Genomic DNA, 20,766 nt, shown 5'->3' on the forward strand with positions numbered 1-20,766 from the left:
AGTTCTTCATTTTACAAATACGGACATTGAAACAGGAAATCTCACCACAGCCATCTGTACTTTAGAAAATTATTAATGATTCCTTTCAACCATAGCAGTTTGAGATTTGTAGGATCACATACACACATTGTTAAAGAGAGGAACAAGTAATTTTTCAGACTAACCACAGCTCGTTAGAAACCTATTATATGCCAGGCACTGCGCTGAGCACAAGGAAACCCCAAAATATATTCAGATTGAGGCCTTTAATAAACTCATTGTTTCCTAAGTGAATTAAGCAAATAAGAAACTACAGTGGTTAGGCAGTGCTCACCAAAGAGAGAGGCCATGTTCCGTTTAAGCCAAAATATCACGAAACCAATGGCTACAGAAGAGTCTAGCATCTCCTAAACTCTCCTTCAGCTGCAAATGAACTCAAAACTCAAGGCCCAGCTAAGGGAGTTGAATATAACAACAGACAAGGAAACTTAAGTTGGTGATCAGAAAGCTACTATAATTTTTGTTCCCATTCCTCAATTGAAATCTTTCCAGAAAATCCAAGTCCAGATATTTCATAAACTGGAGAAAAAGTTCAGTGGGAAGTGCGATGTCTTTATCGCCCAGAGTTGCCTGAGCCAACTCAAAAAAGCTGTGGAAAAAAAAAAAAGCAAGTGTTCAACTCTGACAGCTGTGCATGATACAATCCTGGAGGGCTGGGGCGCCTGGGTGACTCAGTGTGTTGGGGCCTCTGCCTTCAGCTTGGGTCATGATCCCGGGGTCCTGGGATCCAGCCCTGCATCAGGCTCTCTGCTCAGCGGGGATCCTGCTTCCCCCTCTCTCTCTGCCTGCCTCTCTGCCTACTTGTGATCTCTGTCAAATAAATTTAAAAATCTTTTTTGATAAATAAATGAACAAACAAACAATCCTGGAGGGCTTAGTCTTCCCAAGTAAAACTATGGGCAAGAGAATCCATGTGAAACTGGATGGCAGCCAACTCACAAAAGTTCATTTGGATAAAACATAGCGGAACAATGTGGAACACAAGGGTAAAACTTTTCCTGCTGTCTGTAACAAGCTCACTAGCAAGGATGTTAATTTTGAATTCCCAGAGTTTCACTTGTAAACAAAAACATATCATTCACCCAAAAGAAAGGAAAGGAGAGAGGGAGGGAGAGAGTAGGGAAGAAAACTACAAGGGAAGATGGTAACAAGAGCTATAATAAAATTAACACAAAATGCTGACTATAGCAAAAGCTCCAAGGAGAGGTATACAAACAGCTGGGGGTGAGAGGGTAGAGGAGGGCTTCCCAGAGAGGTGTCGCTTGAACTGAGCATAGAAGGATGAGTGGAATTTCAGCAGTCCTATATGAAAAAATAAATAGACAAAATCCTAGAATTCCCCTAATTGAGTCCTTTTCAGCTCCGTATCCATCATTGCATGCAATACAAAACATTAATAAGTAATGTATGTAAAGTCAGTTTCTTGAAATTAACAGTTTTAACTGGAATAAGGAAAATTAGATACTAATTTCACATTTTTAAATTTCCTTAAAATGGCCTTCATCATTCCTTGCCCTGCTTCACCTCTTGTAGGTTTTTCCTCCGCAAGTCATATTGAAATGAGAACAAATACATAATGTTGGTTTGGAACCTAACTTTGATGTCTAGAAGGAACAGCCCCAAAGCCTGAGGTCCATTCTTATGTATGACTAGATATGGAAGACATACTAAGTTTCCTTGATGAATTTTTTTTTCTTTTTTTTTTTTTTTTTTTTTAAAGATTTTATTTATTTATTTGACAGAGAGAAATCACAAGTAGATAGAGAGGCAGGCAGAGAGAGAGAGAGAGAAGCAGGCTCCCCGCTGAGCAGAGAGCCCGATGCGGGACTCGATCCCAGGACCCTGAGATCATGACCTGAGCCGAAGGCAGCGGCCCAACCCACTGAGCCACCCAGGCGCCCCTTGATGAATTTTTTTTTATAATTTTTTTTAATTTATTTATTTGACAGAGAGAAATCACAAGTAGACAGAGAGGCAGCCAGAGAGAGAGAGAGGGAAGCAGGCTTCCTGCTGAGCAGAGAGCCCGATGTGGGACTCGATCCCAGGACCCTGAGATCATGACCTGAGCCGAAGGCAGCGGCTTAATCCACTGAGCCACCCAGGCGCCCCTTGATGAATTTTTTTTAAAAGATTTTATTTATCTATTTGACAGAGAGAAATCACAAGTAGATGGAGAGGCAGGCAGAGAGAGAGGGAAGCAGGCTCCCTGCCGAGCAGAGAGCCCGATGAGGGACTCGATCCCAGGACCCTGAGATCATGACCCAAGCCGAAGGCAGCGGCTTAACCCACTGAGCCACCCAGGCACCCCTCCTTGATGAATTTTTATTTCCCTTAACAATGATGTGAGAACTCTAATTACATGAATGAATCATTCCTTCTTTCTATCACTTTTAAAAATAAAAGAGAGGGAAAGAAGAAAAACCCATGTAGCTCTTCCAAAAAGAAAGCAGTAGGTGTCCATCTGTCAGACTACACATTAAACCAGGAAGAGATTTTTCATTTTTAAAATAGTTTCTTAGGGTCCTTGGCGCTTTCTCCTTGTGAAATATTTACAGGCAACATATATTTAAAAGGAGAATCAAAGCAGAAACATATAGAAATCCAAGCAAAACTTACCACCTCCATCCTCTTTTGCGCAAGATGGTCTACATTACCCTTTCCATTAAAAAAAAAAAAAAACATGAAAATCTGGGGTTGAAGTAAATATACATGCTATGCCAGTTGGCACTAGAAGTGTAGCTTTGTGACAGCAGAAGAGGGAGGGTGAGTGGTGATTGGGTCTGACTCACTAAATAGACACTAGAGCTTTCCTTTCCATTTATAAACTTCTTAGGTACATAAAATATAAAGACCAAAGAACAGCCTTTTGTACATTTATTTTTTTTTAAGATTTTATTTATTTATTTGTTAGAGAGATCACAAGTAGGCAAGAGGCAGGCAGAGAGAGAGGAAGGGAAGCAGGCCCCCTGCTGAGCAGAGAGCCCAATGCGGGACTGGATCCCATGACCCTGAGATCATGACCTGAGCCGAAGGCAGCGGCTCAACCCACTGAGCCACCCAGGCGCCCTGAACATTTATTTTTCAGAGTCATCTAGCACATGTTTCTCAAGAATGGTCTGCAAATTCCTTGCATCAGGATCACCACATAAGTCTGTGGATCTCCTGGGTGGCTCAGTGGGTTGAGCATTCCACTCCTGGTTTTGGCTCAGGTCATGATCTCATGGTCCTGAGATTCACCCCTGTATGGGACTCTGCCCTGGGTGTGGAGCCTGCTTTGGATTCTTTCTCTCCCTCTCCCTGTGCCTATCCCCCAAAATATAAATCTTGAGGGGGGGGGGAGAAAAGAAAGAATGAATGAATGAATCACCACAGAAGTTTGTTCAATGAAGATTCCCAATGCCCATCTCTAATGTATGGATTCAAAAATCTCTTGATATTTGGCCCAGAAACCTGCTTTTTTTTCTTTTCTTTTCGAGAGAAGAGAGAGAGACAAAATCCCAAGCAGACTCTATGTCCAGCATGGAGCCCTATGGGGGCTTGATCCTCCGACCCTAATATCATGACTTGAGCGAAATCAAAAGTCAAAGATTTAATCCACTGAGCCAACCTGGCGGCCACCGAATCTGCATTTTAAAGCTCAAACCAGTGATTCTTAGGCCCATCAAAGTTTAAGAGAATCGACCTTGTTATTTCTGCCTTGTAACCACACCATATACTTCAGTTTCCTACTTCTGCACCAGAAAGCAAGAGTTACAGGATATCTTTAATTTTTTTTTTTTTTTTAAGATTATTTATTTATTTATTTATTTGTCAGAGAGAGAGCGAGAGCGAGCACAGGCAGACAGAGTGGAAGGCAGAGTCAGAGGGAGAAGCAGGCTCCCTGCGGAGCAAGGAGCCCGATGTGGGACTCGATCCCAGGACGCTGGGATCATGACCTGAGCTGAAGGCAGCCGCCCAACCAACTGAGCCACCCAGGCGTCCCATAGTTACAGGATATCTTGCGAGTTAGCTTTCATACGGCTGGTTGAAAATATTCAGGGATATGGCCGCTGGGAAGTGATTGTGGCCTTATCATAAGGACCCTTCATTCTGGCGGATTCTAGATTCAAAGCGGGAAGAGGGAGAAGAAGGGATTTCCAGTACTCAAAAACTAAGCAGCCTCCAGATCCCAGAGGTCACACACACAGCTCCTTAAGAAAGGGTTTCAGGACGCGTTCGGCTAATAATGTCTCCTACCGGCCGCCGTTGGCCCTCTAGTGATGCAACCCTACGTACTGTCCGGGCGCTGTCACCCTACTGCCAAGATGGCGACCCACAGGAGCTACGCTCTGTGGAGCTACTGCGGTCTTAGATGGTCGCGGGTGATGCGGTGCAGCCCGCTCCCCGGGTTTCGTAGCTCCTGGCCTAGGGGCCCGCTGGGTGTGCGGCACTTGTCCCAAGAGAAGCAGGCAACGGAAACACATTTCGGGTTTGAGACTGTGTCGGAGGAGGAGAAGGGGGACAAAGGTGAAAGGGGCGAGAGGGCGGATGGAGGGATCTGTCTGCGATCTAGTTTCTTCTGCTCAGCTAGGAGTTGAATTAACGTCCTATTGACTCGGATGACGTAAGCTGTGCAGTCCTGACCTCCAGAGAGCACCCCCGCCACCCCCCCTCCCAGCCTGACCCCGCAGAGCTTAGATGCCACTTATGGTTAAACACAGTAATTATCACTAAATTCCAAAAATTGGGTGTTTATGATGTGCCAGGCACCATGCAGATATTATTCCCAATTCTCATTTCAGCCTCCAAACAATGGTATTGTTATCTCCAAGCTACACAGGAGGGAATTGAGACTTCGAGATTAAACGAGAAGTTGCCCGATTTAATATAATATAATAGGTGGCGGAACCGGTATTCCAAAACTGTGACTGCAGAGCTCATGTTCTTCACCTCTTGCCAAGGGGTAGGACCATTTTCTTTTTAAAGATTTTATTTATTTATTTGACAGAGAGAAAGATCACAGGTAGGCAGAGAGAGAGGGGGAAGCAGGGTCCCTGCTGAGCAGAGAGCCCAATGCAGGGCTCAATCCCAGGACCCTGAGATCATGACCTGAGCCGAAAGCAGAGGCTTAACCCACTGAGACGCCCAGGCGTCCCAAGGGTAGGACCATTTTTTAATAGAAAGGAAGGAGGAAACCTTTGCTGTGCCTCAGCCTCCAAATTGTTTAAGTAGGAATAATAGTAATCTTTCTTAGATATAATGAGGATTAGATTACTTAATATATTAAAATATTTTAAACAATGCCTGGCACTTCGTAATTGCCCAGTAAAGGTTAGATATTGTTGAGCAGTTGCTTTGTGCCCAGCATTGTGCTATAGGCATGGGAAAGGAAAGGACTGTTTTAAAATTCCAATTGTACCATTCATAATGGGGTAGGTTTTAAGCCCATTTAACAAGTGGATATGGTGAGGCTCTGAGAGTTTCCTTCACTTGGCCTGTGGTCACCCAGGAAATAAAGAGAAAGAATTTACAGTGGAATATCCCACCCTCTTAAAGGCTACTCACGTTGTCTTATGTCTTACCTCAGCCTTACTAAATACATAGCTCTACTGGAACTCTTCGAATATTGATTTTAAAATAACATCTAGGGGCGTCTGGGTGGCTCAGTTGGTTGAGCTACTGCCTTCGGCTCAGGTCATGATCCTGGACTTCCAGGATTGAGTCCCACATCGGGCTCCCAGCTCCTTCGGGAGTCTGCTTCTCCCTCTGACCTTCTCCTCTCTCATGTTCTCTCTCACTCATTCTCTCTCAAATAAATGAATAAAATCTTTTAAAAAAATAAAATAACATCTATTTCACTGGGCTGTGAATCCCCGGAATGCTAGAACGGTGGCTCATTGATGTCTAGATCTTCAGCGCCTGATGCACATTAAAAGCTTAATAACTGCTTGTGAAATAAGAAAATCCAAGTAAAATGATAGTAAACTTTTATTAAGGACTTGAAACTTTTTGGGGCGCCTGGGTGGCTCAGTGGGTTAAGCCGCTGCCTTCGGCTCAGGTCATGATCTCAGGGTCCTGGGATCGAGTCCCGCATGGAGCTCTCTGCTTGGCAGGGAGCCTGCTTCCTCCTCTCTCTCTCTGCCTGCCTCTCCAACTACTTGTGATTTCTCTCTGTCAAATAAATAAATAAAATCTTTAAAAAAAAAAAAAAAAGGACTTGAAACTTTTTTTTTTTTTTTTAGATTATATTTATTTATTTGACAGAGATCACAAGTAGGCAGAGAGGCAGGCAGAGAGGGGGAAGCAGGCTCCCCGGTGAGGAGAGCCCGATGTGGGGCTAGATCTCAGGACCCTGGGATCATGACCTGAGCCGAAGGCAGAGGCTTTAACCCACTGAGCCACCCAGGCGCCCCAAGGACTTGAAACTTTTTGGAATACTTTTCATTAATTCTTTTAAATACAACCTTATGGGGCGCCTGGGTGGCTCAGCGGGTTAAAGCCTCTGCCTTTGGCTCAGATCATGATCCCAGGGTCCTGGGATCTAGCCCCACATCGGGCTCTCTGCTAGGCAGGGAGCCTGCTTCCCTTCCTCTCTCTCTCTGCCTACTTGTGGTCTCTCTCTGTCAAATAAATAGATAAATCTTAAAAAAAAAAAAAAATACAACCTTATAAGGTAGAGACTAGTAGCCTGATATCATAGATGAAGAAACTGTTGAAACAGAGATGGTAAGTCACTTGCTGAAGATTCTACTAGTAAGTGGTAGAGCTGGGGATTTGAGTCCAGGTGGGTTGCTTCCAAAATGATAATAATGCTTAACTTCTGTGTTGTACTTTACAGAATATAATGACATTTCACACACATAAGCAAGGAAGAGGTACCCACCATGAACTAAATATGTATCTCCCAGATGGGACCCAACATTGAAGTACAGGCAGTCTTTCCTCTGCTCAGTAGTGCAGGACTGTAAAAATGGCCATGTGCACTGAAATCATGCACAGTGATATTAATAATCAATGGGAAAAATTACAACTGTTCTATGACCTCTAAAAATTATTGAACATAGTGGGTGGCTCAGTCAGTGGAGCATGTGACTCTTGATCTCAGGGTCATGAGTTTAAGCCCTGCTTTGGGCAGAGAGTTTACTTTAAAAAAATTTAAAAATTATTGAACATCAAAAACTTTCTTACTCTTAGTTATAAATGTATAGAGAAATGAAATAAGTAGTAAAGTTAATATTTAACAAACTATAAAATTAAGATTTAATTTTAACTTAATGTAATTAGAATTTTTAAATTTTAAGGTTTTTTTTTCTTAAAGATTTTATTTATTTATTTGACAGAGACAGAGAGAGAAGGAATGCAAGCAGGGGGAGTGGGAGAGGGAGAGGAAGGAGCAGGCTTCCTGCTGAGCAGGGAGCCCAATGTGGGGCTCGATCCCAGGACCCTGGGATTATGACCTGAGCCAAAGGCAGATGCTTAACGACTGAGCCACCCAGGAGATGCCCCTTAAGTTTGTTTTTTTAATTAAATTAAAATTCGAATAAAAAACTAGAAACATTAAGTTGTTTTATTCCTTCCTAAAAAAATGTACCAAAAGTAGTTTGAACAGTGTTTGCTACCTTCTGGTCATATAATTTACAATAGGGAGCAAGCATCTTATCTGTGTCTTGGCAAATTGCCGTACTCCTTTCTAAATTTCAATCTGCTTGTAACATTTTATGCCTTCACTGTCATGAAATATCTCTAAGAATTCCTCTAGCGTGAGATTTTTTTTGCTGGCATCATTTCCTCTGGGACATATTCAACCTTTTCATCACTACCACATCCTCATTTTTTTTTTAAAGATTTTATTTATTTATTTGACAGACAGAGATCTCAAGTAGGCAGAGATGCAGGAAGAGAGAGAGAGGAAGGGAAGCAGCTCTCTGCTGAGCAGAGAGCCCGATGCGGGGCTCAATCCCAGGACCCTGGGATCCTGACCCAAGCCAAAGGCAGAGGCTTTAACCCATTGAGCCACCCAGGCGCCCCCACATCCTCATTGTTGTCCGTAAGTTCATCTTCACATAGTTCTTCCAGCTGCATATCTAGAGTCTCTCCAGCATCACGTTGCCACAGTCAGCTGTTTCCCCTATAACCCCATGGACGTTTCACTTACAGAATTACCACTTTTCATTGCTTTGCAGTGCTTTCATTTTTGTTGGCCAGTTCCCTCTTTCAGGTATCTAGTTTTGTAAAATATCACGTATTCACAACTGAGAGATAAGGAGGTAACACAACTACATGCTTTGCTGTCTGTGTGTGAACTGAATGACTGATGTGTAGTGACCTACCAAGTGCTAACCGAAAGAAGTGATATGATTGGTTACTGACCATGATGCATGTCGATTATTTACGGAGTGATTTATGGGCTGAAGAACTACCAGAGAAGTTTGTGCTTTATGCACTTACTTCATAGTTAATACACCATTGCACATGAATGATGTTGTTGGGGGATTGGTGTTACCTAACTAAACCATAGTCCCTGAAATTCATGTATATCAGAACCATGCAAAGCAAAGATTCCTTATACTCAGTAGGTTGAGCTATAGTGTCCATGAATACCCCAAAAACAAAACAAAAAAGCAAGCTTGGAGATCCCGGGGTTGAGACAGGCATTCAAGATTGAGTTCAGGAAGAGCTCTGTAGTGCTAAATCAGCAGAGGATAATGATGTTTTATTTTTTATTTTTATTTTTTTTTTTTTTTTAAAGATTTTATTTATTCATCAGAGAGAGAGAGGGAGAGAGAGCGAGCACAGGCAGACAGAATGGCAGGTAGAGGCAGAGGGAGAAGCAGGCTCCCTGCCGAGCAAGGAGCCCGATGTGGGACTCGATCCCAGGACGCTGGGATCATGACCTGAGCCGAAGGCAGCTGCTTAACCAACTGAGCCACCCAGGCGCCCCTGATGTTTTAGATCTATGCAGCAGATTACATCTGAGAAACTCAAGGCATCTCCCCTTCATTACCTAATTCAGCCTTATGGCAGGGTGATCGGGAGCTGGCACTGAGCTTTTCATCTTATGGGCGGAGAAGCAGGTGTAAAGAAGTTAAATGTAGCCTGTGCTTTAAAATGCCTTATATAGTAAATTCCTTCTCCCACTAGGCCAGATTCCACATTCTCTCTTGATCCTCTGAGATTTACAAGGGCCCTCTGCAGTGTGGCTTGGCCCTCACTCACATCTTACCACTCATCTGCCCACCAAATTGTACCTGAGGTTTTTCTCTGTGATCCAGGGAGGGATGAGTTGACGCCTTCCCATCCATTAGTCATGTATTTCTAATGATTTTATTGTTTTCTATTATAATAACAGCAAAATAAAATAAAAATTCCATACCTCCCCCATCCTCTAAGAAATGGAAACCTAACTTAGTGCCAAGCAGGTGCATGGCATTATTATGGGGTAGTGGTCCTAGATAAAGGTAACTAAGACAGCAGAAAAGAGGTTGGTTTCTTAGATGAAGTAACTTAAGCCTTTATTAAAAAGAAATTAAGGGGTAGATTTGGGCATCAAGCAGTCTAGCTTAACTACACCTGACAAAGACCAGCAACTTCAGGGGAGAAAAGTTTCATCCCCTTTCATTTAGGACTTCCTAAGTTAATCTTGTTAATAGCACAATTGTGTTGTATTTCTCCTGTGTCAGTCTATCATGTGTTTGAAAGTGTGGCCAAGAAGTATGACGTAATGAATGATATGATGAGTCTTGGTATCCATCGTATTTGGAAGGATATGCTGGTCTGGAAGATGCACCCATTTCCTGGGACCCAGCTGCTCGATGTTGCTGGAGGCACAGGTAACGTCCAGTCGAGTATCCTTGAATATCACTGAGCACCTTTTGTAGAAATCAAGTGTCTCTTGTTGGAATGAGCTAGTTTATCTACCATTAGGCTGAAGATGGTAATTGAAAGTCAGTACACTTCTAGGAAAGGTTTACTCTTTCTAACCAAATGTCACTCAAAAAGCATAACATATCAGCTTTATGCCCATCATTTTTCTAAAATGCACAGGGCTACAAAGTAAAGAGTTCACTCTTTTACTCCAGGGACATTTCGCCGTGTGAATGAATTTATTTTTCTGTTTAACCTTTAATCCACTTTCCCCCTTTCTTTGGGTAGGGGGAGAATATGCCCATTCTCATATTCCATAAGCTTTCTAGGCAAAATTTTCTGCCTAATCCACAATCATATCAGAAATCCAAAGCTTAGTTGTTTATCCACGGTCCTTTGTTACTTGGTGCACACTAGGTATCTGGGGAGAAAAACATCATGGGTTTCACTCACGCATCTTGGTGATGTACATGGCTAATGTACATGTACATGTTAAATTACATTAGAATAATGGGTCATGTAATTACGTGATAATCTATACCAATAGGATAATATAGAATAAGAAATGACAGTAGAACCATCTGCATGTGTGAAACATGTTTATGTGTGACTTTGTTGATGTGGTCCTCTCCCTGGTGGAAACTGGGAAGGTGGTAAGACACCTTGCTCAGTGAAGGACCATTTAACAGAATCTGTTAAAATCTAAAATCTTTATAGTCTAGGATCCCACAATTCCAATTCTCCATATCTAGTCTTTAGAAAAAGAAAAAGAAAAACCTTGCACCAAGATATAGCTTCAGAAAGGGTTTGGTCAGACCTGCCTACATCTGTGCCTTCACCTACATGATTACTGCATGCTGCCAACTGCCCGTTTAGAAAATCTACTTGGAAGGTAATCCCATATATTTAAAAAGACATTTTAAAAATATATAGCTACAGATATGCTCACTGCATCATTTTTAGTAGTAGTGAAAACTGGGAAATAACCTATTTCTGCCTCAGTAAAGAAATTGTTTTAAATTAAGATACATCCATTCTATGAACTATCCTGTAGCTATTTAAAAGAATGTGGAAAACCTATAAATACTGATGGAAAGTTTTCAAAGACATATTCAGTGGGAAGAGAAAGAAAAGTTGTACAACTATGTGTCTAATATGATCCTTGTATATGTTTTTAAGTCATTTCATATAAAATATTTAAACATATAGGAAAGGGACTGGAGAATACCTAATTGGTTGGAGAGAGTAGAAGAACTTAAGGGTATATTTCTTACAAGTAGTCTAAGAGAAACAAAGACAAACAACATTATAAGAAAGGCAGTGTGCTCCTAGAAAGCACTGTCTAGGCCCAAATAGTATTTACCTGATTACAGTAACATACACACTTTTCAGCTTTTAGACTCCAACCAACAAAGCACAGAAGTAATTATAGCCTCAGAACAAACAGTGTGTTATCAGTTGGTCTTGACGGTATAAAAGTGCTCACAGTAGAAGGTTGAAAGGAGTCAAGAGGTACCATTTGTAATTGACGAAATAGAAATAAGAGTCTGTTACTCTAGTTTACAAAGGAATCTATGAGGGACTATGAAATGTGATCTAAACATATTAGGAAGATAGAGCCAAGCAGACAGGATGGGCAAGATATCATAAATTTGGTAAATAAAGAACGAGCTGGAACCAACATAAGACACAGCTGAGAGGGTTGAGAAAGACAGTGTCTGGAGAACTGAACTAGGCATGGGAAATGGTGGGGGAGGGGATCCTTGCTGGTAACTGTACCCTCGTGTTGCTTTCGCAACAATTCTTAGACAAAGACTAGAAGGGCTGAGCACTAGCACTTAACACTGCTTAGCTCTGGAGAGGGTATGGAGAGAGAAGCCAACGTTTCTGTTTTAGTTTAAATATTTGGGTGTGTCTTTTATGGCAAGAATGTGTCCATGCATTACACAATTTTTTAAAGGATTTTAAAGAATATTTTAAGTTAACAGGGCACCTGCCTGGCTCAATCAGTGTAACATGGGACTCTTGATCTTGAGGTCATGAGTTTGAGTCCCACATTGGGTAGAGAGATTACTTAAAAATAAAATCTTTTTTAAAAAAAGAGAAGTTAAAAAAAATTGCTGTTTTTTTTCCCTTTTAATTTACCAGAGAAATGAAGAGAAACTTCAATTTTTGTACACTGTCAAGTCCTGTACCTTTGTTGCTCTGTTTGGGTTTTGGAAATGTTGGGGTTTTGCTTTGTTTGTGTTTGTGTTTGCATCTCTCCTCCTGTTGGCTTCCCACAGGTGACATTGCATTCCGTTTCCTTAATTATGTCGAGGCACAGCACAAAGGAAAGCTGAAGCGGCAGTTACGGGCCCAGCAAAATTTATCCTGGGAAGAAATTGCTAGAAAGTACCAAAATGAAGAGGACCCCTTGGGCGGTTCCCGGGTAGTGGTCTGTGACATCAACAAGGAGATGCTAAAGGTTGGAAAGCAGAAAGCCCGTGCTCAAGGACACAAAGCTGGTAAGTTTTGTGAGAAGTAGACACAGTGGAAATGTTTGTGTGTTTATGAAATAAGATGGGATATATAAATGTTGAAGGGCTTTATTTTCAAAAACATGTAGCTAGGCCGGAGTCGAAGATAATTTGTGTGCCTGAATCCAGTTTGCAGGGTGTTATGTACGTTGTTGTTGTTGTTGTTGTTTTACGATTTTATTTATTTATTTGACAGACAGCAGGCAAGGGGCAGGCAGAGAGAGAGTGGGGGCCCAGGAAGCAGACTCTTTGCTGAGCAGAGAGCCCGATGTGGGGGTTTGATCCCAGGATCCCGAGACCATGACCTGAGCCGAAGGCAGAGGTTTAACCCACTGAGCCACCCAGACACCTCTGTTATGTACATTATTTTGCCAACCTGGGGTGGTAGCTTGATTACCAGCCCCATGTGACAGGGCTGATAACCAAAGCCCCAAGTGCTGCTTGAGTAAAGTGCCTTTGTCCAAGTAACACAACTCTTAAGTGGCAGATCCCAAATTGGAGTTGAGTCTTGGGATCTTAGCTCTTTGACCCTGAGATGGAAGTTTTGCCTTCAGTTCCCAGCAATTCCCTGCTGACCCCAGTGTCCTGTAAACGAACAATTTATAGCCTGAAAATGAACAATTTGTGCCCTAGCTTAAAGATGTAGATTTCACATTTTGCTGTTTGTTTTCACCCTTTTTAAAAAAAAAAAAATATTTATTTATTTATTTGACTGACAGAGATCACACAAGTAGGCAGAGAGGCAGGCAGAGAGGCTGAGCAGAGAGCCTGATTCGGGGCTCGATCCCAGGACTCTGGGATCACAACCTGAGCTGAAGGCAGAGGCTTTAACCCACTGAGCCATGCAGGCGCCCCTGTTTTCACCCTTTAAAATATTTTCCCCCCAACTTTCTCAAGTAGAAGTCAGGATGTGGCAGCTGCACCAGCTTTCCAAAGCCGCTGCACTGCCCTCTTCCCAGCTGGCCAAGCACTGCAGGCAGCTACCATGAGGCAGTGGCCCGGGGCAAAGAAAATAAGAGTCCCTCGGGTCAACATCAGCGTTCCTGTGCTCCCCCCTCCCCCACCAGAAGTGACTATGGTTATTTTAGTTCAATTCTTCCTCCTCCACCCCCCACTCCTAGAACGAACTGCCTAGACGGACCACCACCCACTTGGCCTCCAAGATGAAGGGCTCTTTTGTTAACCATTAGTGCTGATCCAAAAGCAGACAGCCCCTAGTGTTTTTAGACAAAGGCACTATGTTTCCTTACTCCTGCTGAAAAACGTGTTTCCCTTCCCTCTGGTGCTCAGCCATAAAGAATGGAGAACAAAGATCGAAGTGATAGGCAGTGTTCCATTTCTGGAATCATCCCTTCCATAGCGTAGCTTGCCCTTCAGCCTCTCCTCACTGCCAAGACAAAACCACTGGCGAATGAATTATTAAGTGCTGCATAGGCCCATTTTCCTTATCTTTCCTCCTTGCTTTATCAGTGTCCAACAATGATGTCTTTGTAAAAATTATACCATGAAAAGAGTTGATACTAAGAAGAATCCTAGAAATTAATTTGGGAGAGTAAGTTAACGAGAAAGACATATTTATTTTTTTTTTTTTTTTTTTTTTTTTTTTTTTTTTTTTAAAGATTTTATTTATTTGACAGAGAGAGATCACAAGTAGGCAGAGAGGCAGGCAGAGAGAGGAGGAAGCAGGCACCCCGCTGAGCAGAGAGCCCGACGTGGGACTCGATCCCAGGACCCTGAGATCATGACCTGAGCCGAAGGCAGCGGCTTAACCCACTGAGCCACCCAGGCGCCCCGAGAAAGACATATTTATGTGTAGCACTCTTGTGTGTTTGATTTACATCTTCTGTGGAGCACTTCCTCCCCAAATGGAAGTTCTGAGGGCAGGAGCTTTAAAAAAAGTTATCTGAGGGACGCCTGGGCTCAGTTGGTTAAGCGTCTACCTTCAGCTCAGGTCATGATCCTGGGGTCCTGGATCGACTTCCAGCCTCAGCCCTGCCTCTGGCTTCCTGCTCAGTGGGGAGCCTGCTTCTCCCTCTCCCTCTGCCACCCCCCCTGCTTGTGCTCTCATGTATGCACACACTCTCTCTCAAATAAGAAAATAAATATATTTTTTAAATTATTTGATAGGTTATAAAAGTGATAGATTTGAGAGAAATTTTGGATTTTGCAAAGGTATTAAGAGAAAAGTAAATGTTATCTATAATTCCAACATCAAGTAATGCTCCTAGTATTTTAATGTATATCCTTCCTAGCTTTTCCTAATAATTTCCTTTTTATAAAATTGAAGACTTCCTGTATATACAATTTAGTATCCTGACCTAACTCAGTATCGTATCATGAGATCTTTCCATGTCATTAAAAATTCCTTAAAATCCTTCATGATTTTCTCTTGTATGGATGTGAATGACAAAGATTCACATCACCAGTTTACATAACCAGCAACCCCAATTGATCCTTCACTTTTTTCTAAAGCTCTTGCTTAAAAAGCACAGCATTGGGGCGCCTGGGTGGCTTAATGGGTTAAAGCCTCTGCCTTCAGCTCAGGTCATGATTCCAGAAGTCCTGGGATCCAGCCCGCATCCCATCGGGCTCTCTGCTCAGCAGGGAGCCTGCTTCCCCCTCTCTCTCTGTCTGCTTCTCTGCCTACTTGTGATCTCTCTCTCTGTCAAATAAATAAATAAAATCTTTAAAAAAAAAAAAAAAGCACAGCGTTGTGACATCTTTATTTGTAAATTTTTGCATACATTTGTTCATTTTTCCCTTTTATATAACCTCAGACAAGTGTTTAAACTCTCCAGATCTCAATTCCCTTATCTATAAAATGGGAGAATAAAAACCATATTAGGAGGTAATATACCACAGCTATTGAAAACACAGGCTCGGGGTGCCTAGGTGGCTCAGTGGGTTAAGCCTCTGCCATTGGCTCAGGTCACAATCTCAGGGTCCTGGGAAGGAGCCCCGCATCAGGCTGTCTGCTCAGCAGGGAGCTTGCTTCCCCTCCTCTCTCTCTGCCTGCCTCTCTGCCTACTTGCAATTTTGTGTGTCAAATAAATAAATAGATAGATAATAAAAAATAGATAAGAAGGAAACACAGGCTCTGGGATAAAACAACCTGAGTTCCAATCCATCTGGGTGACCTTGGACAAGCTGCCTAATACTCAACTTGGCTCTCCTAAAACATGATGATGATAATAAGAGCTATTCCATGGCGGTAGTATGAGAATGTGATAAGATAATGTATGTGAAGAGATAGTACAGACCCTGCCATCAGACAGTTGCCCTGAGGATGATATCAGGGTCATCCTCCTAAAAATCAGAGCTGGTTCAAAGGATATGGTGTTTTTTGTTTTTTTTTTTTTAAGATTCATTTATTTATTTGAGAGAGAGAGTGTGTGTGTTTTGAGCTAGGGCAGGGGCAAAGGGAAAGGGAGAGAGATGGAACACGGAGTCCCACGCAGGGCTGGATCTCTAGACCTTCACGATCTCCAGATCACGACCTAAGCCAAAACTAAGAGTCCAACGCTTAACCAACTGGTGAGCCATCCAGGCACCCCAGTGTATGGTTATTTTTAAGGGTTTTGTTAAATACCGCCACTTTGCTTTTCCAGGGAGGTTTTCATTTACTTTCTTCTATAGAGCCTTCCTTCTATATTGCATTTTATGTCTAATTTGCTGCAAGCTGACTAATCTTAAAGCTGAATCAGGATCCTTTAGTGGACATAGCTACCCTGTTATAGGGTTCCCTTGGGTGTTTTCTGAATTTGTGACCAGACAAAAATTGTCTAGACACTTTGATTCTTCAGTAGAACCAGCATAACTAGGCTAAATTCCATACTTAGAATACTCCAGTCAAGGCACCTGGGTGGCTCAGTCGGTTAAGCATCTGCCTTCAGCTCAGGTCATGATCTCAGAGTCCTGGAATCGAGTTCCATGTTGGCTCCCTGCTCAGCTGGGAGCCTGCTTCTCCCTCTGCCTCTCCCCCTGCTTGTGCTCTGTCTCTCTCTCAAATGAATAAATAAAATTAAAAAAAAAAGAGAGAGAGAGGGGCAACTGAAAGTGGCTCAGTGGGCTAAAAGCCTCTGCCTTCGGCTCAGGTCATGGTTTCAGGGTCCTGGGATCCAGCCCCACATTGGGCTCTCTGCTCAGCAGGGAGCCTGCTTCCCCCTCTCTCTCTGCCTGCCTCTCTGCCTACTTATGATCTCTGTCTGTCAAATAAATAAATAAAATCTTAAAAAAAAATACTTCCAATCGCCCTCTGAAGTTAGTACTATTATTAACTCCATCTTACAGATGAGGAAACCAAGGCAAAGTAGTTTATTCGAGATGATACAGCTAATAAATGGTGATGCTAGAATTAAAGCTCTGGCAGTCTAAACCCCAGACCTGGGATCCTAACCATGGTACTTTACCCAACAGTTAGTTGGGTAAAAATTGCTTCAGGGTGGGCATAACTAAATATTCATTGGGTTCTACCCTGAGACCCCTGGGGAAAGAGCTTCCTGCTAAACTTGAAGAAATTCAGATTCTCAGGCCAAGACAGCACCTCAAAGACAGCGCCAGGAACCCAGTGATGAAAGCAGGCATGTGATGGTTTCCAATACCACACATATGGTATTTGCCCAGTGCCAGACTGCTCTCCAGTTCTCCCACACCAAGTAGGTGTCCAACAATTCAGTTCAATTCTGACACTGACTCCCAGAATCAGTCACAGGTTGCACAGACGGCCCCCACTTGAGAAGTCAGCCATGAGTGGGGTGTGCAGGCTGCCCACACTTCTGCCTGGCTGACTCCAAATCGGGGGATTCCCACAATGCCGTCCTCAGGTTTGACAGTTCACTGGGTGCAATTGAGCAGCCCATGCTGAGCCCAGAAATGATTTTCTCTTTCAGGACTTGCTTGGGTATTGGGAGATGCTGAAGAACTGCCCTTTGATGATGACAAGTTCGATGTTTACACTATCGCCTTTGGGATCCGGAATGTCACACACATTAATCAGGTATATATGGCTGCGTCTTTAGCTTGTGTGACTCTTGTGCTATTCGATCTCTTAGAGCAGCCCCACAGAAAATGAGAAAAGAGGGAGAGACTCTTCTCTCCACCAGCTTTTGAATGGAATGACTTTTTCAGGCTTGGGGGCTTCATTCCTTGAAGTTGCCAATTTTCCTTGTCACAAAAATGAAGGGGAAAAAAAAAACAAACCACAGAGCAGATCCCCATAGAAGCATTTGTTGCTTGGGTTGGTATTCACATCTTTGAGCTGTCAGTCATGCTCTGACTTTCCATCTGTTTCCGCTCACTTGTGAAGTTGTCTGACCCAGTGAGTTTGCAGATCAGAGGCATTTCCAAGGCCAACACAGAAGGCACTCGAACACTTATTTTGGCAGAAGATATCTAGAGTCATGGGTTCCTCTACAGGGAGAAGGGAACATTTAGCTCTTAATCTGATGCAGCTGTTCTTTTTTTTTAAAGATTTTATCTTTAAGTAATCTCTGCACACAACGTGGGATTCCAACTCACAACCCTGAGATCAAATGTATCTACCGACTGATCCGGCCAGACACTCCCTGATGCAGCTCTTCATTTCTCCTTCAGTATTCTATCCCAGAGCATTTGAAGACCATGTGCAAGGCACCACGTTTTGTTTTTGTAATCACGGGCTCCAGTTACCTGGTTCCTCTGCTTTCAGTGAGACATCTTTATGGTGCACTTGAGCTTGGTTTTTGTGACTTGCCCCTTGTATGCAGCCAGTTTATTATTTCTTCTAATTAAAAAAAATTTTTGAATAGGTTCAAAGTACAAAAGGGCATGTCAGGGACACCTGGGTGGCTCAGTGGGTTAAAGCCTCTGCCTTCACCTCAGGCCTTGACCTCAGGGTCCCTGGGATCGTCGGGCGCTCTGCTCAGCGGGGAGCCTGCTTCCCCCTCTCTGTCTGCCTCTCTGCCTACTTGTGATCTCTGTCTGTCAAATAAATAAAATCTTTTTTAAAAAAAAGGACATGTCAGTGAAAGTATGCCTCCCACCCATGTGTACCAACCATGCAGTGCCTCTTCTCCCTCCTCCAATCACCAGTTTCTTATATACCTTTGCAAAGGAGTTTTGTGAATAATAAACGTTTTTCTTTTTCTTCTTCTTTTGTATAAATATTAGCATATGATACATTTTGCCCATTGCTTTTTTTTTTCCCCTTAAAAATATATCTTGGGGGATTTTTCCATGTCAGTACATGAAGAGCCCTGGCTTTTCCTTTTTCTAAATAGCTGCATAGATTCCATTTATATAGACATTCCATAATTTAGTCTCTCAATAATTAAGATGCTTCTAATCATGTGCTGTTCCAACAGCGCTGCAGGTAATAACGTGTGTGCATGTCATCTCTACAATAGATGCATTTCTTTTTCCTTTTTTCTTCTTTGGATGGTGGGAAGGAGCAGAGGAGGAATCTTAAGCAGGTTCCACGCCCAGCACAGAGACCGATCTTATGATCTGAGCTGAGCCAAAATCAAGTCAGATGCTTAATGGACTGAGCCACCCAGGTGCCCCTACAACAGATGCATTTCCGTGAGAGAGGTTCCTTGAAGTAAAATTCCTAGATCAAAGAGGATATCCATGGTGATTTACATAAGTAATTGTAGGGGCACCTGGCTGACTCGACCAGTAAAGGGTGCAACTCTTGATTTCCGGGTTTTAAGTTCAAATCCCATGTTGGGTAAAGAGTTTACTTAAAAAAATAAAGAAAGAAAAAAAAGAAAATCCTGAAATAAGATTTTAATAAATGACAGTTTGTGAAATTGGCCGTCATATGGTCCCAATCTAAGTACTCCAAGTAACATTCTCTTCACGGGCAGCAGAATGCCTGTAAAATTTAGGATATTGTCGGGTTATCTCTGCTGCTACAGCTTACCCACTGAGAATGCACAAGGGATCTATGTGCATGCTATAGGAAATGCTAACTTTTATAATGCCCATCAAAGTTAAAGCTGTTTTGGCCTCATGGAATTGAGTTCTGCTGAGGAGTATGTTCTCTTGTTCTTGTCTTGCTCAGGCACTCCAGGAAGCCCATCGAGTCCTGAAACCAGGAGGACGATTTCTCTGTCTGGAGTTTAGTCAAGTGAACAATCCCCTCGTATCCAGGTTGGTACTGTTAACAGGGCTTTATTCTCATTGTCTAGCCAAGGGCTTTCCATCCCCAAACTGGACAGAAACAGCCAGTAAGTGATAACCATGAAGCTCACAGTTCAGAGTCTCTAAGGCACACAATAGCCCTATCTATGGCCAGTGCCACCTCAGAAGTCAGCCAGTTCTGAATACCTAAGCCAAAAAAGCTTCAAACCAGCAACCAGAAGCTCAAGTTGGCCCACGGATGTATTTTGTATTTTAAGAAATTGACTTAGGGGCACCTGGGTAGCTTAGTGGGTTGAGCCTCTGCTTTCAGCTTGGGTTGCGGTCTTGGGGTCCTGGGATAGAGCCGGAGCCTGCCTCCCTCTCTCGGCCTGCCTGCTCGTGATCTCTTTCTCTCTGTGTTGAATAAAAAAGCAAAACAAAAAACCCTTTAAAAAAAGATTGACTTAGATGTTCATATTTAAAAATGAGGAAGTTTCACATAGCTTCACTTGAGGAATCACATAGGGCAATGCTGAGCACTTATTCCCACATGGCAGTAGTCGAAGCTGAGTAGTACCTGCCCCTTCTCCACTTTTATGCTATTTTCTAACTGTACCTGTCACCACCTCCTCACTAGTCCCTACTGGTCTTGCACTTGGCCCACATTACTTTCAGGTACTTGACCCCTATAGGCATTTGAATTTATAACTTCAGGCTTAAACCTTCTTGCTTCTTATCAGGGGGCATGTTCTAATCTTACTCTTTTGCCTTTGTGTTTAGGCTTTATGATCTATATAGCTTCCAGGTCATTCCTGTCCTGGGAGAGGTCATTGCAGGAGATTGGAAGTCCTACCAATATCTTGTAGAAAGTATCCGACAGTTCCCATCTCAGGTACAAAACCTTGATATTTTACAACAAAGGCCCTAGAGTTTAAATCCAGGTGATCCTTGCTGTATCTTTGCGTTTTAGGAGGAGTTCAAAGAGATGATACAAGATGCAGGTTTTGAAAAAGTGACTTATGAAAGTCTCACATCAGGCATCGTGGCTATTCATTCTGGCTTCAAACTGTAACTCCTTTACCATTCTGGAGTGTGAACAGTCACATCTTGTCAAAAGCCTGGAACTGGAGAATAATCTGGCTAGTGAGACTGGCAGCAGAACATCCCCTCTTAAGGACGTGTGCCTTAGGCTCATGCTCTGACGTGACCAGTCCCAACGTGGAAGAAACAGATTCTACTGCACATTTCACTAGAAGCTGCTTCA

At 42.8% G+C, this 20,766-nt stretch overlaps 1 protein-coding gene and 1 pseudogene across 1 annotated transcript; both read left to right on the plus strand.

The window, feature by feature from the left end:
- Positions 1-360: 360 nt before the first annotated feature.
- On the plus strand, positions 361-1,102 carry LOC131810996 (small ribosomal subunit protein eS7-like; annotated as a pseudogene).
- A 3,217-nt stretch (positions 1,103-4,319) lies between these two features.
- COQ5 (coenzyme Q5, methyltransferase) lies at positions 4,320-20,609 on the plus strand. Its single transcript, XM_059140080.1, has 7 exons — positions 4,320-4,545; positions 9,699-9,848; positions 12,168-12,389; positions 17,291-17,397; positions 19,444-19,532; positions 20,283-20,394; positions 20,473-20,609. The coding sequence occupies exons 1-7, from the start codon at positions 4,344-4,346 to the stop codon at positions 20,572-20,574; spliced, it is 984 nt and encodes a 327-aa protein (XP_058996063.1). The 5' UTR covers positions 4,320-4,343; the 3' UTR covers positions 20,575-20,609.
- The last annotated feature ends 157 nt before the right edge of the window (positions 20,610-20,766 follow it).

This window comes from Mustela lutreola, chromosome 11 (assembly GCF_030435805.1).
Source record: "Mustela lutreola isolate mMusLut2 chromosome 11, mMusLut2.pri, whole genome shotgun sequence".
NCBI lineage: Eukaryota > Metazoa > Chordata > Mammalia > Carnivora > Mustelidae > Mustela > Mustela lutreola.